The 23,843-nt window shown below is 41.1% G+C and overlaps 2 protein-coding genes across 2 annotated transcripts; one reads left to right on the forward strand and one right to left on the reverse strand.

Moving 5' to 3' along the window:
• The first annotated feature begins 2,950 nt into the window (after window positions 1-2,950).
• zgc:153867 (myosin light polypeptide 6) lies at window positions 2,951-8,325 on the forward strand. Its single transcript, XM_087833512.1, has 8 exons — window positions 2,951-2,955; window positions 3,457-3,484; window positions 3,731-3,758; window positions 5,568-5,711; window positions 5,814-5,987; window positions 6,186-6,263; window positions 6,730-6,765; window positions 7,838-8,325. The coding sequence occupies exons 1-7, from the start codon at window positions 2,951-2,953 to the stop codon at window positions 6,756-6,758; spliced, it is 486 nt and encodes a 161-aa protein (XP_087689638.1). The 3' UTR covers window positions 6,759-6,765; window positions 7,838-8,325.
• A 2,562-nt stretch (window positions 8,326-10,887) lies between these two features.
• Window positions 10,888-20,509, reverse strand: c1ql4a (complement C1q like 4a). The gene is made up of 3 exons (XM_006785620.2): window positions 20,258-20,509; window positions 18,558-19,979; window positions 10,888-12,190 (listed from the first exon to the last, which is right to left on the reverse strand). Exons 2-3 carry the CDS (start codon window positions 19,101-19,103, stop codon window positions 12,011-12,013), a joined length of 726 nt encoding a protein of 241 aa, XP_006785683.1. The 5' UTR covers window positions 19,104-19,979; window positions 20,258-20,509; the 3' UTR covers window positions 10,888-12,010.
• Between the last annotated feature and the right edge of the window lie 3,334 nt (window positions 20,510-23,843).

Genomic DNA, 23,843 nt, shown 5'->3' on the forward strand with positions numbered 1-23,843 from the left:
TACATATTTTTGTAACAGAGCTTATGTGGGGCATTCATAAAGTCTGACTATAGCAATGGCAGTCGTATCTAGCCAGTCTAGTTTTACACCCGGTATGTCATTAATGCCTCTTAGAAAACAGATTAAAGCTCAGTGAAAGATACATAATATGGTCTCTTATGAAATTGATTCCAAATAATATCTCTAATTATTTGTAAAGTAGCTTCTTTTAATTGTGCAGCTAATTAAAAAGACGAAGAGAGAATCTAAGCTAATCAAAGAAATGGGACAGTAAAAGCAGCCCTGGTTGTCAGTCAGTGAGTGGCCCCCTTAGAGACAGTTTCCTGTCACAGCATGTGCTATTTCTGCCACCAACAGGATAATTCAAATTCATTGCCTGTATCTCAACACCCACGCAAGAGTGATTTCTACAAAAAGAAAGTTAAGAGCACTGAAATTCAAAGTGAGCAAACTCTTATTTTCTTTCTAGATAAAGTAATGAGATTAAAACAAAAGAATAGACCTTCTCATACTTCTCTGATGTTTTACAGTTATCAGAACCAAAGATCTTTAAACATTTACTTCTTAGCTTACCCTCAAAAGTTAAATAAGGCAATAAGTTCTTCTGTCAAAAGATCATGAGGTCATTTAGAAAGTGACATTATTTTACTTTGCATTAATTTCATTGTTCACAATTATCTGCATCCACTATTCTGACACAGTGGCATACACTCACTGAGCACTTTATTCATTTATTATTTGCTAATGTGTAATCAGCAAGCACATGGCAGCAACTAAAGGCATTTAGGCTTATAGACATCGTCAGCACAACCTGCTGAATTTCAAACCGAGCATCAGAATGGGGAAGAAAGGTGATTAGTATTAGTATATAGACTTTTAATGTGCTTTGAGGCAATAGGACGGCAAGAGAGATGGCAAGTTACCCAAACCTTTGTTACAACCGAGGCCATAGAACAGCATCTCTGAATGCAAAAGCTATGGAACCCTGACGTAGATCACCGCAGCAGCAGAAGACCACTCCTACCAGAGAAGAACAGGGAACTGAGGTTACCATTCACACAGGCTCACCAACATTGGATAACACAAGATTGGAAAAACTTTACCTGGTATGATGAGTCTTGATTTCTGCCTCAACATTTGAACAGTAAGGCTCAGAATAACGTGAAAGCACTGATCCGTCCTGCTTTGTAGCAACAGTTCAGGCTGCTGGTGGTGGTATAATGGTGTGGGGGATATTTTCTTGGCAATCTGGATCCCACAGCCTACCTGAGTATTACAGATGATCATGCCTTTATTTAGGGTATCCATCTTCTGATGGCTGATTCCAACAGAATAACACACTATATCACAAAGCTCAGAACATCTCAGACAGTGATGACATGACATGGCAGTGAGTTTACTGCACTCAAATGTCACCAGATATCATTCTAACAGAGTACCTTTGGTAAGTAGCGAAATGGAAAATTTGCATCATGGATGTGAAGCTGATAAATTTCCAGCAAATGCCTGCTGACGCGTCAAAATGAGGAATGTTTCCAGCACATTTCTGAATTTATGTCACAAAGAATTAAGGCTGCTCTGAAGAAAAAGGAGGGTCTAACCCAGGACTTGTAAGATGTATCAAATAAAGCGGCCAGCGAGTGTTTAACACTACACTTTAACTGTCAGCTGTAAAATACCCAGCCACCAGTTGTGTCCTTCTGGCATTACAAGATTAATGTTAAAAGGGTTTGTATCTGTTAGACAAATATAAACCAGTATTGCAGCAGGATGTTTGAATACTTTTGAATGTCATTGCTTTATGGGGATTTTAGTCCTTTCAGGGGCGAGCTGATATAAAAACCTCAGTGGATATAGGAATTTAGTTAACCTTGACCACTTGTTAAAAACGTTTGAACTTTACGAGTCAAAATCATGTGGGCTTGTAATGTCAAAAGGTTAAAAGCAGGAATAGGCAATCATTCTTAATTTAAAAAATGTATTTATATGTGCAGTAATATAGCTTAGCTTGGTTTGTGCCCCAGCTTTTGCTGCCATCCTCATATGCTTTAAGTGTTGCCACTGCATGCACTGTTTTATAGAGTGAGACTGTCCCATTTAGCTGGTGAGGATATGTGGGCCATGTTAAGTTACCCACTTCACAGACATGACAAGAAGCCGGGCCGCCATCTAGGAAATAAAAAAGGTCTTTGGCCTATAAAGTGATATGACATCAGTCCATGATCTTACTATACTCAAAAAATCCATCTTTCCTGGATTTCCACCCACAACACTAATGCAGGTCCCTTAGCTCAATCACGCAAGTGTTTTTTGTTATATGACATCTTTAAAATTATTTATTTTAAAAGGGGTCTAGTGGCTCATTGATTAATGATCGTCTTAAATAATTAACTCCTTTAAGTTTAATCTCAGTCAAAAATTCAGAATCTTTCCAGTTCTATGATCATGCAAAATGTTGATCCTGTAAAAATTTGCAGAGTAGATAGCTGAAACAAGGTTTGTCCAACTTTACAGTGCATGCGGGACAGAGGGCCTGCCACAAAATATGGCTTGAAGAAAATGTGGCTTAAACCCAGCCTGCAAACCCAGCAGCAGACATCATTACATCATTACATCATTACATCATCACAATAGCATCATTCTTCCCAATGTGAAAAACATTTTTTTTTTTAATCTATATTTTAATTAATGGACATTTGTGAATAACGGTACCATAACCATAAAGGAAAGGACAGGCCGACCATCATAATCCACTTTTACCCTAAAATTAGGTTTAAGGCCTAAGCCGTTTATTCCATTTACTTGTCACCTTAATCATAAAACGAATGGTTTAAAGACGCTCTAAGGCTCCATGTCCATGTATTGTAAATCACATACCATACCTTCAGCTTTGTTTCTATATATGGAGCGCGGCAGCTGCCGAGACGTCAGTTCCTGCGTCCTGTGCGTGATGACGTACGCCTGCTTGGTTTTTCTCACCCCACCTTCCATTCGACCCGTCACATTCTTTGGTTTGCCGTCGTCTCGGACACACCTTAACCGACACAGCCATGGTGGGTTTTTTCCCCTCATTCACATCTTAGCATTACCGCAGTTGTTATGCAGTTAGGTATTATTTTCAGTCTTTTAAGAAAAGGGCCGAACTTTGCAGAGATGTTAAGATGAACTTGAATATCCGAATTGGACCGCTGGGCGCAAGCGGAAGTACAACTTTAGATAAGCTAGCACTAGCTTGAATGGCGGATAAAGTTAACAATTATACGACTTGTCGACTAATGTAATGACTGGGTTTAGGTTAAGCATTAGTGAATGTGGTAACGGTGGGAAATGTTATCTGCAAGTTCAGGCAATCTAAATAACTGTAAAGTATTTCACAGATCCTTTAACGTAAACGCGAGCGAGCTTTGCACAGCTTTAAGGAACCATTTTCATGTAGCCTAATTTCTTTTTAAACAGTCTGACTTCTCAGAAGATCAAATCCTCGGTGAGTCTTGCTTTTGTGTTGTGGCATGTCCATCGTATTTCTCCTGTTTGTTCTTTCACTCGTGCTTTTTCCAGATGACACTTTGCCCTGTACCTCCACTATCATCCTGCTCTAAGTCCTCCGTCCGCCACAGCAGCAGTAGCAGTCGTGGCCTTAGACCTAAGTTTTCCTTCTGTTTCTCCTTTTTTATATTTTCGTACTGTTTCATCACTTTTTTTCCACTTGCAACTGCTTGTCCTTTTCCAGATTGAATTTAACCTGGATCAGATTCATGGTAAGTCATTGTAAAGGGAACGCCTTACACTAAACTGATGGCCATCTCGGAGTGTTTTAGGGTGTGATCTGCATGTCGGTTGTGGAGCCAAGTCTGTCGTAAATGTGTACGATAGCCGCTTTGCACTGGTGTTTGGTACGTCAAAGTCAGCCATAGTTGCACATAATGTTGTACTACTCACCGGCCTTGATGTGTGTTGCAGTTTTGTTTTGGTTTATTTTATTTTGAAAGAAGTTTTGAAAAGCCAATCATGGCCAGAGTCCATATTTGCTCTCACAAGTCTTGTTCTGTTAGAGCGCAGGCTTTCCCGCTTTTGTCAGTGTACCATAAACTTTGCCTGCTATCTTCCAAATAGCTCATCTCCACTCTGCCCATTTTTGGTGCTGGATAAAGTGGTGGATGGGTTTTGTCCTAGGGCTGGTTTGTTTAATCATAGCTGACATAATAGGCCAGAGCTACTCTCACTCTCCTCCTCCTTCTCTCCACTCCTCTAATAACCAAATATGGTGCTGGGAAAAGTGCTGCAGGCGAGAAAGGAAGAGAGACATTCCTCAGAACAGGAAAAAAACTCCACAACAGTGCCTACGCCTTTTTTTTTTGTTGTTGTTGCTTTTTTTGGGAGGGGGGGGACTATTTTTTTCTATAACATTAGGAACAGCCTGCTGCCCGGATGTTGTGTAATCATGCTCCGTGTCTCCCTGATTGCTGGAGCTTAGGCAAGCATTTATTTCACTGTTTGACTCTGTAGAATGGCTGATTTTAGATCATTGACAGTTGATAAAGCTGACTCCACTTGAGCAGCAACAAAGATGCTCAATACTTTTTAATGTAAAGGCTTAAGAAGGTTTAGGTGCCTCAGAGGTCTATTAACTATTCATTAGTAGTATACAATATTAATATGTGGAGTTACCAAACAGTGATGGTGTTAAATGAAGCTCCTCCGATCATTGGCAAGAAAATATTCCAAAAGCTACCTCCAAGACTATTGTGCTAGATGGCCTTTTGTGTCTGATCAAAGCTAAAAGTGTGTCCAAAAGTTACTAGAGGTTGTTAGAGGTGATACTAGATCAGCATGAAGCTTAACTGAAACTGTTATTCGATTAACATTTTTGCAGAGGTTGGCTGAATTGAGTTTTTGTTGCATTTGTTTTCTAGTAATATTACTAAGCACATCACTGCCTGTTAGAGAGATTTGCCTGCTTTTGATGCCTTAATACAGGTTTGAGTCTTTTTAACCTTTGTTTAAGAATGAACACAACTTATGAAATAGTTTAGGTGGGAAATGCACAAACCCTTAAAATGCAGGCATTAACTGCAGTAAATCGACTGTAACTGTAGTAAAGAGTTTTTGAGGAAGTGATGGTTGCAGTATCATCAGATGGTGTGCAGATAGTGTTTTGGTTTTTTGTTGTTTGTTTGTTTGTTTTTGTTTTTTTGAACTTTGCACCACACTTTACCAAAGATTCATTTGTGTAAAGTGTAAGTTTTCGCAATATGATCAGTTATCTTAGCGAGACTGGCTAACATTTTCATGCGTTGAGTGTCATACAAAAGCTGGGCAGGTTTGTCAGTTTGGTGCTTTGCATCCTGTCTGTTTTGCTAGATAACTTGTAAGTTTATAATTTAGTCTTAATCAGGATCTTTCTTTAGTCTGCTTGTTCTCATGTTCTTTTCCGATCCGTTGCTTTTCCGCTTTCATTTCCAGTTCATTTCCTATCTCTTTATCATTTCTGCTCATACTCATGAACATCTCGTCTTGAATAATTCATGTTCATACTTTAATTGATCACGTGTCTGTGTGTCCTGCAGAGTTTAAGGAGGCATTCCTGCTGTTCGACAGGACAGGAGATGGGAAGATCAGCTACAGCCAGTGTGGGGATGTCATGCGGGCCCTGGGGCAAAATCCGGTTAACGCCGAGGTGCTCAAAGTCCTGGGCAACCCCAAGGCTGAGGGTGAGGGAACAAGATTGAACGTACTGGGTGTTACATACAGCAGTGACAAAAGGGAATCTTCTCTGACACAGGCCTGCCTTATTTATTTTTACTTTTTTGCAGAGATGAACACCAAAATGCTCGACTTCGAGCAGTTCCTGCCCATGTTCCAGGCCATTGCTAAGAATAAAGATCAGGGGACAATGGAGGATTTCGTGGAGGGACTCCGTGTCTTTGACAAGGAGGGCAACGGCACAGTAATGGGAGCAGAGCTACGTCATGTCCTCACCACGTTAGGCAAGCTATATTGTTATCATTTCTTAATAGCTATTCAAATGGAAATGTTGAACTCTGTTGGGATCACACACTCCAGAAGCGTATTGTTCCTGAAATTGGTATACAAATTGATATTCAGGGAATTGCAAATGTATTTTTATCTTTCCAACATTTTAATTTGTAAGTTTTAAATTACTTCTGTTATGTTCCATTTATCAGGTGAGAAAATGACAGAGGAGGAAGTAGAGGCGCTCGTGGCAGGACACGAAGATGCAAATGGGTGCATCAATTACGAAGGTGAGAGCTGATGATATAAAAGGTCAAGATGGGATGCTGGCTACAATTAAGCTAATGCAACAGGATGTCATCATGTCAGCTCATCTCAAAATTCATGCATGACATTGTGTGTGGGCTATGCTGACTTCAGTTATTGTGCATTTTCTGAAACGTCAATTGAATGTGGCTTAAAGTTGTGTATGTGTGAGTTTGGCGTCCATTTCACTGAGCCTTTTGAAAGGGTCACATAGACATAAATGTGCTATTAAACATATCAAGTGTTCATATGGAGGAATGCAAACGTTCCTGTGCTTCAGCGTAAACGTAACCCTGCAAAATTCCTTCCTGTGACCCTTCAGGGGGCTCCGTGTCATTCATGTTGGCGTCTTCTAATACCTTTACTTACCTCTTCTGTTTAATGGACTTCTGTAAGAAGCTCTGTTTAAATGTCAGCGTCTGACAGTGTGTTAATGTTCTTCTTCTACAGGGTTTGTTCGTCACATCATGTCAGGCTGAGGGGCCGGTACGGGCATTGTATACCATTGGATAGCACCTCCAGGCTTTCCTGCTTTTAGTTTCCAGATAATCCAGCTGCATTAGGCCATCCTAACGCTAGTCAGCTTTAGTTGCGCTGTTTGTATTGGTAAATTGGGACAATGCGCTGTTGCCAAGTAGATTTGACCCATAGATGTCTGTGGGAAAGCCTGGTGGTCTTCCTCGTTTCTACTTGAGGCTCTGACCCATGTGTAGCCTCCTGCTCTTCTGTCCCTCTCTCCTGCAGCCCTCTGTCTTGGCCCCTGGCCTGCAGCATGGCCCTCTGCATGTGTCTATGACTCCCCCTTATATTTATGGGGATATGGTGGACACACAGGGAAGAGACTGGTCTCATTCAGGAAAAGCCCGGTGGCCATGAAGTGAAGGCATTCGAACTGACTGGTGTGGTGGCGTGGTTATGATGCAGCTCTTCTAATCTCGTTTGCATGTCACTGGTGCTATTAAACAGGCCTTTACTATACTGGTGTCAGAGGTACTGGTCTTTTCACAGATGCAACACACATATAAGATGTACCTTTTCAGATAGTCATGTTTTACATTTTTAGATGGTATAGTCACCAGCTTTGGGAGAGTGGACCAGTCCCTTTTTCTACTAACAAGAGAATCGCAATGAGTCGCTCCTGTGCTGACTGTTTCTTTCCTCTGTATTACTGGAAACTGAATTTGTAGCTGGCCGTCTCTCAACTGGACTGTAGCTCCCTTGACCTCCTTCGCTTTTCTCTTCTTCTCAGCTAGAGGAAAGCATACAACGAGGATGGCTTCTCTAACCAGCTCTTTTTGGATCTTAGAATGCCAGTTGCTTTGGCTCAATAGGAGGTTGAGGTGTTTTCACCTCTTTCTCTCATCCCCGCCTCTTCAACCCTTCTTTTGCTCTGGGCGAGCAGAATGTGGAGAAATCTGCCTCCAAATGCAGCATCTCCCACCCAGGCTCAGCAAAGCCGGATGAGGAGGGGGCATTGCCTCCACATGCTGTAGTTGGAGGGGGTCTCTATAAAATCTGATACCATGAAACTCACACTTCTTTTATTTCTCCTTTACAGAACTGGTCAGAATGGTTATGAGCGGGTGAAGACGAAGAGCAACACACTTTTTTCTTCTTTTTTTTTTTTTTTCATGTACCCCCTTTTTCCATTTAGCTTCTATTACTCCATCTTTAATTTAAGAAGTGCCTTTACATTCCCCACAAAAGATCCAGGTTTTGCTTCCAGGCCTTTTCACCTGTGTGACCAACTTTTATTCATTTGGGTTTATATTACCTGCAGCAGCATTTCATCATGTAAGAAAACATAAATCATTATGCAATAACTTCTGAATATTATCATTTTTTTTTAGATAAGACCTTTAAAATGCATATACTGTCACCAACCTGCTGTGTCATTGGCTAAGAGTTGCTACGGCTGAATAAAAGTGTTTCTGACTGTACGGTAAACCAGTGTATTTAAAGCCATACTAAGGCAGAAAAAAAGTTTTCTGTGTTTAGAATTCAAACAGATTTTGTTGCTGCATTTAAATAAATGTTTTCTGAGAACCCATGTGGTTGTTTTGTTTGATTTAGTACGATACAGTGAAAGATATATTGATTTTCTTTATCTGCTGACACAAGAGGGCAGTATTACTGCTGATATCTGTCTTGCTTGAGCCTTCAGTGCAGAAAGCTACTTTATTCTGCTCCCTTATTCACACGGGGTCACCACAGCGTATAGCTGCACACATTCGATTTTGATTTTTACACCAGATGCCCTTCCCGGTGCAATCCCCAAGGGATTTTTGTATCCTCCCAGAATCGAACCAGTGATCTTTCACTTCTTAAGCAAATGTGTAAACAACTACACATGCATTGGTTGCCTTCAAAAGCCCTTTTTGCTGACTTGAGCCGAATTAGAATTATTTTACAGGAGTTTGTGTTTCTGGTGACACTCGTTTCTAATGTAGGATCTCATCTGTTTGCAGCAGCTGTTTAGAAACATTAAAAGTTTTGTTTTTTTTATATTTCTTCTGGCCATGCTGTAAATTTTCAGAGAAATGAGGAAATGACAAAGCACAGACATGAGCAGTAGAGGGCTGTTTGGTGGCTTCCTGACCTTTTCTTCACTTTCCTCACAAGCAGCCACAACTATTTCCCCTCATTAGGCACTACAGCTATTGGAGTGTGGAGCTTATGTGTGTGCGGGGTAAGGTTCAGGAGGGTGTCATAGTCCAGTGCTGAATAGGTTGTCCACTAATTACTCGGTGTGTGTGTATGTGTGTGGTCGATGGAAGTCAAGGCTATTGATTATTTTAATCCTCCTATTTGTGAGTCTGTGATCCTCGTGGCTCTGCATTCGACAGGGGAATCACTAATGGGCCTCAGCACAGCCTGTCTCAGACCTCTCCCCGTCCAATTAACTTTCAACTGGAATCTGCCAGGAGAGAGAGCCGGGGGCTGGGCCCAGGCGCGGTGCGGCTACATCCTCCTTTTTCTGCTCAGGAGCAACAGATTCACAGAATCCTTTACGTCTAGACTGTCTTCAGCTCTCTACTGTAATTAGATACTTCACTTTCAGCCAGTGATCTAAGAAAAAATCAAGATGCGTTCTCTTCAACGTGGAGATGATGTCTCTTTCTTACTGGTTTAAAAAGTGATGAAGTGCCTGCTCTAAAAAGCTACTGGTCCTGAATGTGGGGAAATTATTCACAGAAAGCAAGATTTGGGAATTTGTGTGCAAACTTTATTTTTACAGCACATTTGGGCCTTCTTATGAACTTTAAAAACCTTTTGTGCAATGCACCAATAATTATGCATCATGTGAAATATTGCCCACCTTTTTAATCTTGATCATTTCATGTGTAATATCAGACTTTATTGATTATTAATAAACAGAAAGGTGGTTAGTAGTTTGCACAGATTTTTGTGGTGAAATTAAAAGCTACTGATCCACTTAGGTAACTTAAAAAAATAAGCCCTGGAATTCCAATTACTTTAATTCTCTATGTGATTAAAAAGAGATCGCATATTCTTTTTAATATGATTTTGGTGCTCGTGGGTAAGAAAAAACACCAGGGCTGAGATTTTCAGTCTTTCAATCAATAGACAGATAATTCCAAAACTAATCACTTGAGTAATTTCTGAGGCAAAAATGCAATTTTCAAATTTGAGCGTGCATTGCTGCTGGACAAAAATAAGACATGAAATGATGCGTCGTTAGACTTTAGGAAATTTTGATGGGTTTCAATGTTTGTTTTTTTTTCTTGGGTTGAGAATATAAACAGTAATGAAAATAACCGTGAGTTTGATTGATCAAATATTTGAGGTGAACGAGTGAGGGAATTTGGTAAACATGTTTACAATAGCATTGTGCCTTCATTATAAATAATGTGTCCTGATATTTCATGATAGTCTCACATAAAGAGACAAAAGGGTATAAGTGTGTGGGACTGGCATTGCTTATTTTGCATGGACTCAAATATTGTTTGCATAATAAAATTATTATCTTCCTTACAGGGACAAAAATCTAGTGTCCAAAATGTAAATAATTAAGTTTTACATGTAAAGGTTAAGATTTGGGTTAGGTGAGGAACAGAGTGTCTGTGTGAGAGAGTGAGATTTGGAGGGAGGAAGGGAAAGAGAGAACGAAAGAGCCGAGTATGACATCCATAAAATCACCGAGCTGCAAGAAGTAAATTCAGATTTCAGCCAATATTTGCAAAGAAAACAGTTGTATATTTTCGTTAATGGTGAGCTTTGTGTCAAAAGCATAATAGATAATTGTCAAGACCAGTTTGGATTGTTTGCACAGCTGATTCTACATTTAAATGTATACATCACCTGCATGTAGTGGAGCCTTTTATAAGCTGAGGTCAATATTGTCAAATATTTGTTTGTGTCTTAACATATATTGGAAATCCACACTGAAGCAGGCTGCTGTTTCGATTTTGACTATAGGTCCACGGAGTCATGTCATCTACTCAATTCAAGTCAGTCCAGCTGGTCAATTCAAATAGAAATAAAAAGGTCGTGTGCGTGTTTATGCGTGTAGGTGCCTATATTTAGCACTGACCTTCACCATGCCAACACAACATGCAAGAACACAGAAAGTGTAGGTATAGATATTTTTAATAGCAACTGTCAACTCAAACGTTTCAATATACTTCATAGCCCATCCCAAAATGACTCTTTTACATTTGGTGATTCTTTGACAAGGTATCTCAGACATGGCAGTGTAATTCTAGTAAGGTGTGAAATGTACAACATTTAATGAAAATAAAACACTGGACTTGTCAATGTTTCACCTCCCCAGTATCTTACATGATTTATATATCCACTCACACATATTAACATGCCCACTTACTCACATACACGCACGTGCTCTCAAACGCACACAATATAATGCACTTGGCAATTAAAATTTCAGTACACAAAAGTGCCATCGATGAAATGCATTGTGATATGTTTTCCTTGCGATGTTCAGATGCTTTGTTTCGTCCTGCCAAGTGACATTCGGCGCCATAATCAAATGAGAAGAGACGAGTCAAGCATCTGTTTATTCAAATGGCCTCGCTTTAATCAGTATCGTCCCAATGCTCGCTGAATCACAACAGGGATTTAATTCATTTCAATTGGTGTAATTCACTTTGAAGCTTAGAGGAAAGTATTTTACAATGATGAGTTGCAAAATGTATGCAGGCCAAACAGATTGTTGGAAAGCGGAGCAGAAATGTGTAAATAAATACTGTGCAGGTAAAGATTGGAACACATTTGTCTCAGCTTTGTTAATTAATGGCACCCTCAACGCCATCATTGCAGCACGACAGCCAGACTCATGGTCTTTCATTTATTCTAGTTTGCACAATGTCATTTAATATATAATACATTACAATTCTTTAGATATTTTAGAGCCACGATGTAGAATTTGAATTTGCACCTATATTGTACATATTCTGAAATTCATATTTGTATTCAAACGACTATTGGCACAGATTGACTTTATTCCGTTTATCTCTGATTTTCATTCCTTTGTTGTAGGCTGCAATTTCAAAATGTCTTTATGCAGATATGTGTGTGTGTGTGTGCTTGCTTGTATTCATCTATGTGCATATTTTTGTGTGTGCACTGCATTTCTGTGTTTGTGCATCAATTTGCATATGTATATGTCTGTGTAAGTGTCAGTGTGTCTATATGTATGTTGGTGTTTTGTTTTATTTTTGTTATTGTTCGCACTCTGCGGGGATTCAATTCAGTCTGGGTAGATGAGGAAGCCGGAGAAGGTGCTGTACTTATTTGTGTTTCCTCCGTGGACCTTCCCTCCGTCCAGCTGCACACACACCTCATCACCTACGTCCAAATGCAGGATCACACTGTTGGAGGCATAGTCGTAATTCTGATCAGCATCCTGAGCAATGGCGCTTGCTCTTACCTGTCACCGACAGAGGACACACACATTGACAATTAGAACACGGACAAAACTGCACAAACAGCTGCCTCCTAGTCAGCGAGAGCTCCTTGCAGCAAAAAGTGTCATGCATCAGTCTCCACATTCATCACATTGTGCTTATTTTTAAAACTGTATTTTTTAAAAATATGTATTTATTTTAGGATGGGTTGTAACTCATTATTAAAGCCTATACCTCAGAGTTATGGCTGTGACATAACCTCCATCAATGATGCTGCTTAAACACATGGATGGGACACTGACCTGTAACCTCAGAGGTGAACACAGCTACTATGTCTTTTATTGATCAGCTGCTCGTGGGACTTGAGGGCAAAATGCTGGGTGATGGAGAGCTGCATGGTGGTGGAGACAAGCGGACTCACTGGAGACAACGTTTTGTCTATGGGGAAAGTGGTTCAGCCGAGAAACAGCATCACTATCCACATCATCTATTGACCTGTTGCTTATGATGCTGGACCAGCTCAATATGCATGATATTGAGTGGCTATGCTTAAGCTAGACAGTTTCACATTTGCATGCTGTGCTTGAGTTTGGTATTATTGAGCAGGCAGCAGTGGATCTTTACTTGTTTGTTAACACATTTAATTGGATTTGCTGCGTGTGGACAAATGCACATGCCTAGATTGAGTTACTGCTGTACAAGATATAGGATTTGTATTAAGTGTGTTATTTAAACTTGCATATACATGTAAGGAGGGCAGATAGTAAGTATATACCTTGCAATATGAAATAATCTTCAGGCATTCCAGAGTTTCATTTAAACAATATTAAAGCGTTTTAAGTGTTTATGCACAGAACATCAGCACTCCTTTAAAAAATAAAAATAAAAAGGAACGAAAGCCCTCTAAGTAGGATGTATCAATAATTCTGATGTAGCGGCTCCAATCATCAGACACATGTCAGCCATCAGTGGCCTTATGTCTGGCTCAGTGTCCATCTACGGTGGGAGCACTCAATCTATGTCAGCAGCCAGACAAGCCACGCACATATCCATGACAGCCACAGAATATGATCTGCAACTCAACTACCATCATGTCATTCCCGTCACCGGTGCCTCTTTCTCCCCAATGAGCATGCATCAATTCGAAAACAGTCAATCGCAGAGCAACACGGCTCGAATTACTGTAACTGAAAAAATATGCCTGTTTCCCACTGCACCGATCTGTTTTTCCCTTAACTGAACATGCTGTTAACCATCTGTCCAGCCTGGAGTTGGATTGTATTGCGGGAATAATATCTGTAGGTGGTCCTAAATGAGACCATACTGCATGTTGGTGACCAGTTGTTAAGCACGGCCCTGTCCGTTCTAAACCGGATTGATTAAGGAGCTGAGAAGTCAGTCTCTGGGGGCTCGCAGCATAAAAGACACTCAGTACAACTAACCACAGCTATTGTTAGGCTACTCCAACAGCCTTGTTTCATTACATTAGATGCCCTGATGGAATACAGGTATATTCTCCAGTCCACCAGGGAATGCTTCATATATAGTATGTGGTTTATTGGGGGATTTTTACATTAAGATGACCTAAAAAAGACTTTTATCTGAAAAGCTTGTTCTCACTGTTTTAGATCTATTCATATTTCTTAGCATGTGTTATTTAAAAAAGATGCATTTCAACACTTTGTTTCTTTTCATTTAATTCCTTTCATTTAAGCAGTTAGCCTGCTCCTATAATGTTTGCATCTCAAAAAGACCTAATAACCAACCAACTGCATGCTTCTTGTAAAGCTAACAGAGTGTGTCTTACATTCTTTAAATCATTATCAGTCCACGTTAGTGTTATCTTCTCTATATTCAAAGCAATATCAACAAAATCAACTTTTCTTGTATGTATTTTTCATCATCACCAGTTGATTCACATTTAAATGCCTAAAAAGAAAAACATTTACATCATTTAGAAAATGTATATTAGGCATTTAGCAAATAACAAATACAATTTTTGTTAAAATTTGACCCGTACTTTTTTTTCTAATTTTGACCCTTGTGCTAACCGGCCTGACCAATTAGCTTAATTAAACATTAGCTGTAATTGACCCTTTCTTAGACCCTCAGAAGACCATCTCTCAAACAACAAAACCAATACACTGTCATCTATAAAGGTTATATTGTTCTGCTTGACATGTGTAGTGACAGCCAATAAAACATTTGCATCACTGGCTGCTTCTGACAGTGATGCTGTTGTTGTGACTTCCTATTGATACCAGGGATATGTCATCCAGCTCATTATTTTGGCCAAACAGTGTCATGGAAAGCGATGCGGGGAGCTCTGTTCATCCCTCAGGCCATCTCATATTCTAACGACTTTAATTTAAAAAAATTAATCTATAAATAAGAATAGCATTGATCACTCAGCAAATATAATTTAAATAGTATATGACATTATGTGAATAGATACTTCAGCTTATTTCTGTGCTTGAAGGAATAATACAACCCATCCAGTGATGCAGATACCAGACAGAGAGGGATGAGGGAGACGTGGTGGGATTAGGGCAGGAAGCCGGCAGAAGAGATGGATACGGCTGGAGGACACAAACTGATCCTTGTGAAGCAGGCAGCATACAGCGCTGATCCTGGAGTTGGAAGGGTTGTGAGCCGTGAGGCAGGGGCCCCCGGGGCTTGCCTGTGGCTGTTTCTGTCTCCGCCTAGCCCTTTCATTATAGAGCCTCTAGTAAACACGCCTGGGAGCTGAGGGCCACGGGCGAGAAAGAAGGAGGGGGGGGGGGTGTAAGGAGCAGCTGCAGTGTCATTTTCTATACAAGTGGAGCCGCGGCACAAAAGACAGGCAAGGATAGACGAAATGAAGGGAGAGTGGAGAAAAACAAGGACCGGAGAGTTGAGGAAGGGGGGCCTAGAGTAACAGACTGATCAAGCGAGGCTATTTTGTGAGACCAGGGAGATGTGGGGGTATATGAAGTCTTGTTTTTATCTGTGGTGCTTTGCTCCACTGGTAATAAAACTGACAGGATTCATTCACTGTGATATACTGACCTCTTAGAGCGGAGACAATAGAAAAGTAGCTGTTAAACTTACCTAAGGGACTCCTGCACATGGCAGGGGTGTTGGGGTGGGGGGGGGGCACGATGTTGTGGAAATAGATTATTTATTGAATAGGTTTTCCCTCTCCTCTGGGAGCCCAGGGATTACATGGCGACAAGCGACTTAAGCACTGAACCGTGCCTTAGCTTGCTGCTACCTGCCATTCTGCATGGTAGCCAGTGGTCTGTGGCACCTGTGTGCACTGTGACTTCTTTTAATTATTGTGTTTAATCAGGAGCATATAAGCAGATTTAAAAGTTTAAATTCAGGCAGCAAATCTTACTGTGTATCAATGTCTTTCCCTCTTCGCCTCCTACTGTGGGAGTTAATTCAGGTGCCGGTCATTACAGCAAGTGATGACATTTTAACATTACCGTGTGAAATAACTTGACCTTTAACTGAGCTATTAAAAGAGCCTGTGTAAGATGAAAATACAAGGGAGAGATAAAATGAGAGTCGAAGCGGTGTCTATTTGTCTACATTGCATATTGCACCAAGAAAGTTTAATACATAGATATGTACAGAGTGGAGTGTTATAGGTTTGTAAATGTGTAGGTGAGCAGCTCGCATATCAGTTAATGAGGGGAAAGGAGAGACATTCAGTGGTGTATTATCATCCTTCACAGCATAAAGCATGCCAGCATCAGCAGAGTCTGTACTAATAGCATTTGTTACCAATCCAGAATATTAACTAGAATTTAACTCTTATATTCTAGGCAGTGATTTGATGATGGAGGGATTCAACCCATTTATAAGAGCGCTGTCAACAATGAGAAGGGCTTGTTGACAGTCTTCTGCAGAGCAAGGCTGGATGTATGGAGTCGTTAAGTATCTTAATGATATAATATATAGCTAGCATATTTACCAATTTTTATTTCTTGTGTTCAGTGCAAATAATATAAGTTAATCAGCTGGGCAAGAAAAGTGTTAATCAAACTTTCACGTCGTACTTTAGAATTAAACTCTAAGTCGATTACAAACATGGAAGCAGCTGAAGTGTGACCTCCCTCCTTCACTCACAAATCCCTTGGCTCTGAAACGGTGTCATGCTGCAATGATTTGTGAAAGTTAGATTGAGGTGTGTGCAGGTAGGCTTTACAGGGAGGGGATTTATTGAAGGTAATAGGTATTGGATCTATAGGAATCCCGTGGAAGCCTCGGCCCAGTCAGCACATCCTCCTGAGATCATGTCACATGACACACTCGGAGACTCCATGCAGCATGCTAGTTTTAAACATTATCATTTGAGATAAAAGTGAAGCTATACAACTCGAATGTTTCCAGAAGGCGTTTATCGGCATTCTGAATTAATTAATGCACTCATCTCAAAGTGTCTCTAACAAGCACTACATTTGCTCAACTAGTGCATAAACAGAGCTCGCGAGACCTGTTTTTCTCTCGCTCGCTCTCTCTTTCTCTAGTCGACCTTGATCACTTGTCAAGTCGAGACGTGTTGAGTGGGAGTCCATTGGTCATCATGCCTGATCTCATCCTGGCCTTCACCACCAGCCTCCCAGATGCATCGTCTACCAGCCCACTGTCTCCATACCTCCATTAAGTCATCTATCTTCCTCTGCTCCACCCCTGATCTTGCCATCAACTCACTTGTCTTGTTTTGCTCTCCCTTTTCAGTCTTTAAGTGGACGTCTCAGCATGTCCCTGCCATGTCCGGTCTCTCGTGTTTCATCTTAATCTTTCTGAGATTATTCTCCCGGCCTGGCTGCCGCAACACAACATATAAGGTTATAAATGACCTTACTTGTTAGATAGGTAACAACACAGGTTGAAAGGCAAATTTGTGGCAATTTGATGGAATAAAAAACAGGAAAAAAAGAAGAAGAAAAAAAGCAGCAGGCAGAGAAAAATATCCAATAAAGCTTCAGCACCTACGGCAATGGTAAAACAGGCTGTTTGATTCTATAGCCAGGAATGCAACCTGTCAAACACAGTGCCCTTTTAGTAAACCCAAGCCACTGACTGGCCTCAGGCACAATACCCGCCCGCCTCCGGGCTTCAATAACTCCAAACATGATCAGGCATTCTGCAGAATTTCATTTACACTCCATTTCCATCTACAGGCAGCTCTGTTTGGGTAGATCCCTGTTAGGTGAGTGCTCTATTTAACAGAACTGTTTAAAGAGGCCAGCTCACGGGTGTCAAATGGACCTGGGTGAGGTTAAATAATTGAGTTGAGTGAAAAGATAATTAATGGAGAATCAATGAACAAGCTGGGAAGGGGTTAGCAGAGGAAAGTATAGCGGGTGTTCAGGGGATCTCATCTAAGATGTATAAATTATTTAGCAGTCTAAAATGACTTGAATGACAATATGGAGCATTAGGCAGACAGCCTTAAACACATATTCACCTTTGTGGTCTCATGCATATATAACGATGCATCAAATATCAAACATTGGGTGATGAATTATTTTAAACAATTAATTTTGCATCTTCAAAACCAAAGTTTAAATCCTCCTGCTTTAGCACAGCTGCAATGATAAAGTAAACTGTGCGCATGAACCAGCACTGAGCTGTGTTGACCGACAGTCCTTGATACACTACATGTCTAGAGAGTAAGTTCAGAGCCGAGTGCATTTGCATTCAGAGTCCTTGATGAATGAATGAATGCGTAAAAAGAAACTTGAAGAATGTTTCTTGAATTTGGAGTCCTCTGATAAAATCCCTGTGATTTATCCCACCTCTCCGCTCCCCTCCCCCCCGTCAGCCCCTCTGTCTTTAATTAGTGTCTGGGGAATGAAAGAGGGGATGAGTGGACTGTCAATTTTACATTCATTATTTATTTAGCTGAGGTGTAAACTGGCTGGTCCACATTCTGACAGACATTTCTCTTGTGCTCTTTTGCACTTCTGTTTAGGCGATAATCAAGTTCTGCGTATGATACTTACTAATTAGACTGTTCCTTTCGGCGGCGGCGGCTGCATTCTGCCACTTGTCATTTAGCCACAGTACATGTGGGAATGCAAATACCTGTAGCCGCAGTTTTTGACTGTATAGCATGAATTCGCCTTAATGAGGAGAAAGATTGCCGTTTCATTCTTTGGCTGTCATGTTGCCACCTGCTAAGTGGAATGTGCTCTGAATCTGAAGAGCTCAATGTTACACAGGTGAATATGAGTCAATGGTAAGACAGGATGGTCAGCAGTGAATAAAAGATAAATAAATGTGCTGCATGGTCATGTGTGTGCATACATACAAATACATACTTATACATTCTCTGTTTCAGCGTCTTCATGCATGTGCATCCTCACACACACACATGCACACTCTTGTACTCACCAGTCCGTTCTTCTTCAGGTCCGCCCACATGCTCGTCCCGTCACCACCTCTCATTAGAACATGGTAGGTGAAGAAATAGATGCCAGGCAGTGGGCAGGTGAATTTGCCGGTGCTCGGCTCATAGTAGTTACCTACATTGGTCACCACATCATCAAACTTCAGTATTTCATTGCCTTCGTGTTGCTTTCGTAGCCCTGCGTAAAAGGCAATTTTGGGAGTGTAGAGTGAGGGAGAATAGCCACCAGGGCCTGGACCTTGGGGACCCTGTGGCCCTGGTTTGCCTGGCTCTCCAGGGGGTCCACGTTCTCCTTGAGGCCCAGGGATCCCTGGAGGCCCTCGAAGCCCAGACTTTATCTTCTTTCCAGAGTAATCCTGGGGGGGTGGAGACGCAGCTGTCAGCTCTTGGCCTGGCTGAGACGTGGCGTAGGGATCACATACCATCCTGCAGCTTCCGAGCATTTCATAATGGCTCCTTGCATTTCCAGCATTCCCTCCTTTGGTTGTGTGGACCAGCAAGGGAATGGCAACCAAGAGTATTAGGACCATTGCTACACCTACAGCAGCTCCGATGACGCGTTTCCTGCGGCTGAGCCGTGAAGCGGCCAGCGTCAGGAAGTCCTCTTCCCCCTTGGCTGGAATAGTGCCGGCCAGGATGAATCCTCTCAGAGAACCAGGATGATTTGCAAAAGAGACGAGGAGGACTTGGGGGTGTGTGGGGGAAACAGCGTATCACTGGAGCAATGAGAATGAGAGGACAAAATGGCAGAGAGCCACGAAGGAAACAACCAAGGGAGAAAATCCAAGAGAAAATTTAAATGTCCAGGGTTCAAAATATTATGACTGAAATAATACAAGCTTCATACGCCACAGTTTTTAGAGAAGTAAGCACAAGAATCTCGATGTCTCAGATTTGTGGTGACATGGTATAAAAAACACAATTTAATTGAATAAGTCTGCTTTGCCTTTTTCTGACTTCTCCTGGAGTTCTGTTCAATTTTCAGCATCAAGCAGAAACGGTAGTTGGCAGTGAGATGGTGATTGTGAAACCAGAGCTTAATTAGAAGTATGCTGAAATGAGAGCTGGTGCCAAATTCATCTCACTGAAGAGGGAGTAGAGGTTTGTTTGTTTTGTTGGATGAAGAATAATCTACAGTTTGTGTTTTTTGGTTTTTGTTTTTTTCACTGAAAAATCTTCTTTTAAGTCCTCCCTCCAAAGCAGAGGATTTCACTTCATGTGTATATCTCACTTAATGCCATGGCTGAAAGTTTAAAAAAAAGTTCATCAAAGATCTCTGGCTGACACAATCATCCTATGACCTCCCACTTTTATCTGTTCACATTAAAAAGATGTTTTTCAGGAAACCAAAAGCGATTTTGTTGACTTGGGCTTTTCAAATGTTCCTCTTCTGGCTATAGCTGGATCTAAAAAGGATGGTAAAAAGAGCAAAGACACTCAATAACTGATTTGGTCTGACTTACATGTACACAATTTAAATGAAGCACAGCATTAAAAGAAAAAAAGTAAAACAACGAAATTAAAATAAAGTGATGGAATTAAAATGTTCAGTTTAAAATAAATATAGGACTCATCTTTGTAGAAACATGCCAAACATATATACATATTTTTACAGGTGAATATTTATTCATGCAAAAATATCTGCAGCGAGTCTGTGGTTAAAAGTGAAAAATTATAAACTCACCATCGGCTCTTTATAATCCCTTAATTTCTGAAGGACAAAATCTGTATGTCTCAGTGTACTTCACGCGTCCCATCAAATGACTGAAGGACTTTGGACCGCTACCGTGCCAAATGGAGAGCTGGAGAGCCGACGGGCGCGCAGGAAATGCCAAGAAAGTGAGTTTCTCGATCAGAGCGTAATCCCCTCCTTTCTTTCCAGGTAGAAAAAAAAGTCTAAACGATATAAACTTCGGAGGAATTTAAATCTTGCAAATATTTGCTTGAACACTTTTTTTTTTTTACGCAATTCCAAATGAAAGCGCACGCCGGTCTGACGCTCCTATCCAGAGGGTCTGTCCACTGTACCGCCTTTCGCAGCGCTTGGTCCATGGGCAGTCCTAGTCTACACCTGTTAGATTTCTCTCTCTCTCTCGCTCTCGCTCTCTCTCTCTCTCTCTCTCTCCGTTGCGCTATCCCCGTTTTGTTTTTTCTTTTTTCTTTTTTGGTTTGTTTGTTTTTTTGCTAAATTCTTTTTTATACACACCCACAATAGCAAATATTATTATTTCATTATTATGGCTGTCGTATTATGTTGCTGTTGTTCATATTGTCATTATGCTGCATGTATTTACCTTCAAACTGACACAAATGTGGACTAAACCACGCATATTGTTCCATCTGTATCTCGCTAGCCCGACATTCACCTGTTGTTAGAGGCAAACTCTTTGCAAGCAAAATGTTTGATAGAGTGTTGCAAAAGGAAGGCAGATGTTTTCATCTTCTGTGTGCCAGGCAAGGGAGGACAGAGCATGGTGACTAAGTAAAAGCTGCCTCGGCATGATGTGTGAGGAATGGAGAGGAGACACTAAATGTTCCCCAGACCATTGTCTGTGTGTGTGACTCGCATCCCACTGCTATAAAGCCTCATTAGTGAGACACCCTGCCCCAGACATTGTGCTGCTCTTTTTCTTTTACCTAAAAACTCACACACAGGCACATACAATACCTCCACTTCAGTGTTTATACACATGCATCCTAGTGGATGTACGGAAACAGACAAAGAGATTTCACACCATTAATTCTGGAAAGGCAAGTTTTGCATCCTTGTATCAGCATTCCCTACAGTTTCAGTTACCACGGCATCACTTTCACTGGTGGTCACATTTCATTTCAGAAACATATTGGGCAGATTTTTAGTTCATATCATCATTTCCTTGGAGTCTTGTGTCACCTGTCTGACAGGCACAATCACACATCTGCGAGTTTAAAGTTTAATGGCCAAAGCAGTGGCAGCAAGGGGAATAGGTCTGCATTCAGTATTGATGAGTCCCTTTTCATCAACCCCCACCTCCCTCGACCTCCATCTCCTCAAATACGATGACCACTATCTGGTAATGTAGGGATCATCACCTTATCCCACTGGACACGGAGAGATAAATAATCGCCAAGTTTTAAGGTGGCTTTCTAAGGATGGTTCGGACTTAGTGGGAAATTGGTAAAGTGTCGGAAAGGTTTGACACACGCCAGGGAGCGATATCAGGCAATATTTCTGTTGGGAGATGTTGGTGCAGCTGGACAGCACCGGGACGAGTTAAATGCTGTGTCAGTCCCAGTTTGCAGGTCAGTCAGTCTGTCCCACTAGAACAGTGCTCAGAGCTCCTAAGCAGCATGGGGAGGATAATCATTGCCAACAGTCAGAGGCAATATGCTCAGGATTGGATTTTTAAAGCCTGTTAAAATATTACTGAGGTGATTAATATTGAAATATGTGCATGTCTTTCAGCTGTCTGTTCCCTCTCTCCCTATTCTCCTCTTGATTCATTCCTCTGACTATTCGCGCTCACCTAAAATTTCAATATTATGCATTATGTTGATGAGGTGTGTCTTCTTTTTATTCAGTGCAATTGCTTTATCATGTTACCTGTTCTGACTCACACAGAATTGACTGACACCAGCAGCAAAAGGGCCATAGGAGAATAGGTACTGGGCTTTTTGAGTTATTAGTTTGTTTAATAATTAATTTCCTATATTATGATACGCCAAGAATAAATCTCTGTCTTTTGTGCACACGCCTGCATAATCCGAGCACCAGTTTTTCTCTCGACTCCTCTGTGTAAATAAGTACGAGCGAGGCAGAAACGTATTTATGGCCACATTACTCACGTTATGTTTCTCTTCTGCTGTTGCTCTTTTGTCGGCATAGTTTCTTAAAGACATACTAATTCTTCAGCGCAGCGATCCATAGCAATCGTCAAATAGTTTCACATTTACAAAAACGCTCGCGGACTAGGGATCAACCAGGAATAGATACGTTGCATACGACGCGTGATACGTTTTGTGCAAACATCTCATACTGAGCTTCAGTTCTTTCATGGATGATGGCATAATGTCCCCAAGAGGTGCATAGCTGTAGGAGGACTATTACTTCCTGGGGAACCACCATGCACATCTTCCATAGTTAACACTGACAGCTATTCAGCTATCAAGGTCCTGTTCTTTGCTATGTAGGTTGTCCTCTGGATCACTTTAGAGGTCATTAGGGGCATAAAGGTGGTCTGGGACAAGTGTTAAATTGTACAGATGAAAAAAAAAAATGTATAGTGAGACAAGTCTTGTCTTTAAATCAAAAGCAACATAGATCAGTAATATAAAAGGGACGCTTTAATTTAGTCTGTCTGTTGAAAATGTGGTTCCAGTTGGATGTATGTTGGAGTAAAAGAAAAGCGCAGTGCAAAAAACATATATGATGTCTGTTTATTTTTTGGCTAACTATCTGGAAAGCGTTATTTACTTTATTTCTTACCTGGGAGTGTGTGTTGTACTGTATTGAAAGGGTAGGCTTATAAGCTTAGCGTGGATGAGTGTGGATGTGTCTACATCCTGGTGCTCTGCTGTTTCATTAGGCTCTGATTATGGGGCCTGATGCAGAGTGACAGTGTGCAGATTGAGTTGCACAGCCACTCTAATTCTCTCTATTAATAACAACCCTCCACACTGCCGTCCCGAACCACATTTATTAATCACAATTTGTCATCTGTCCGATGCTCCACCCTCTCCTTCTCCCTTCCGAATACCCTCCCTCTCTTTATTTGTGTTCTCCTCCAGCCTCCCTCCCAACAGGGCCAGTTATCCCTTGCACCTCTCCACCTCCGCCTCCTCCCACCCTCTACACCAGCTCCATTCGCCATCAACTCAGAGACATGGTCCAGCATACACAAGGATGTTCTCACTCTCTCCACTTACTTTAACTGCACTCTGGATTGAGTGCGATTAATCAAAAGCTCTCCAGTTTTAATTGGCCAAATAACAGTTAACAACTCGTATTGTGTGGACTGTTTTAGTAACAATTTACTGAAGATTATAATAAATTGCAATAAAACAAACCTCGATTTGCAATTAGTGAGCAGTTATGATGCACGTTGCTGGACTTGCAACACATCCAAACCGTGTACAGTGTAATGCATCATTATATGGACGTTCAACCATTCGGTGAGATAGCGTGCGATGGCCTTTTGGAAAACATTGATTCTTTCTAGCATTAATCCCAGCCATCTGAAATTTCTATTTACACAAATGCTGGCATTTAATCAATATGTATGCTGGAGATA

Source organism: Neolamprologus brichardi, chromosome 20 (assembly GCF_056152115.1).
Source record: "Neolamprologus brichardi isolate AB-2024 chromosome 20, ASM5615211v1, whole genome shotgun sequence".
In the NCBI taxonomy this organism is placed as follows: domain Eukaryota; kingdom Metazoa; phylum Chordata; class Actinopteri; order Cichliformes; family Cichlidae; genus Neolamprologus; species Neolamprologus brichardi.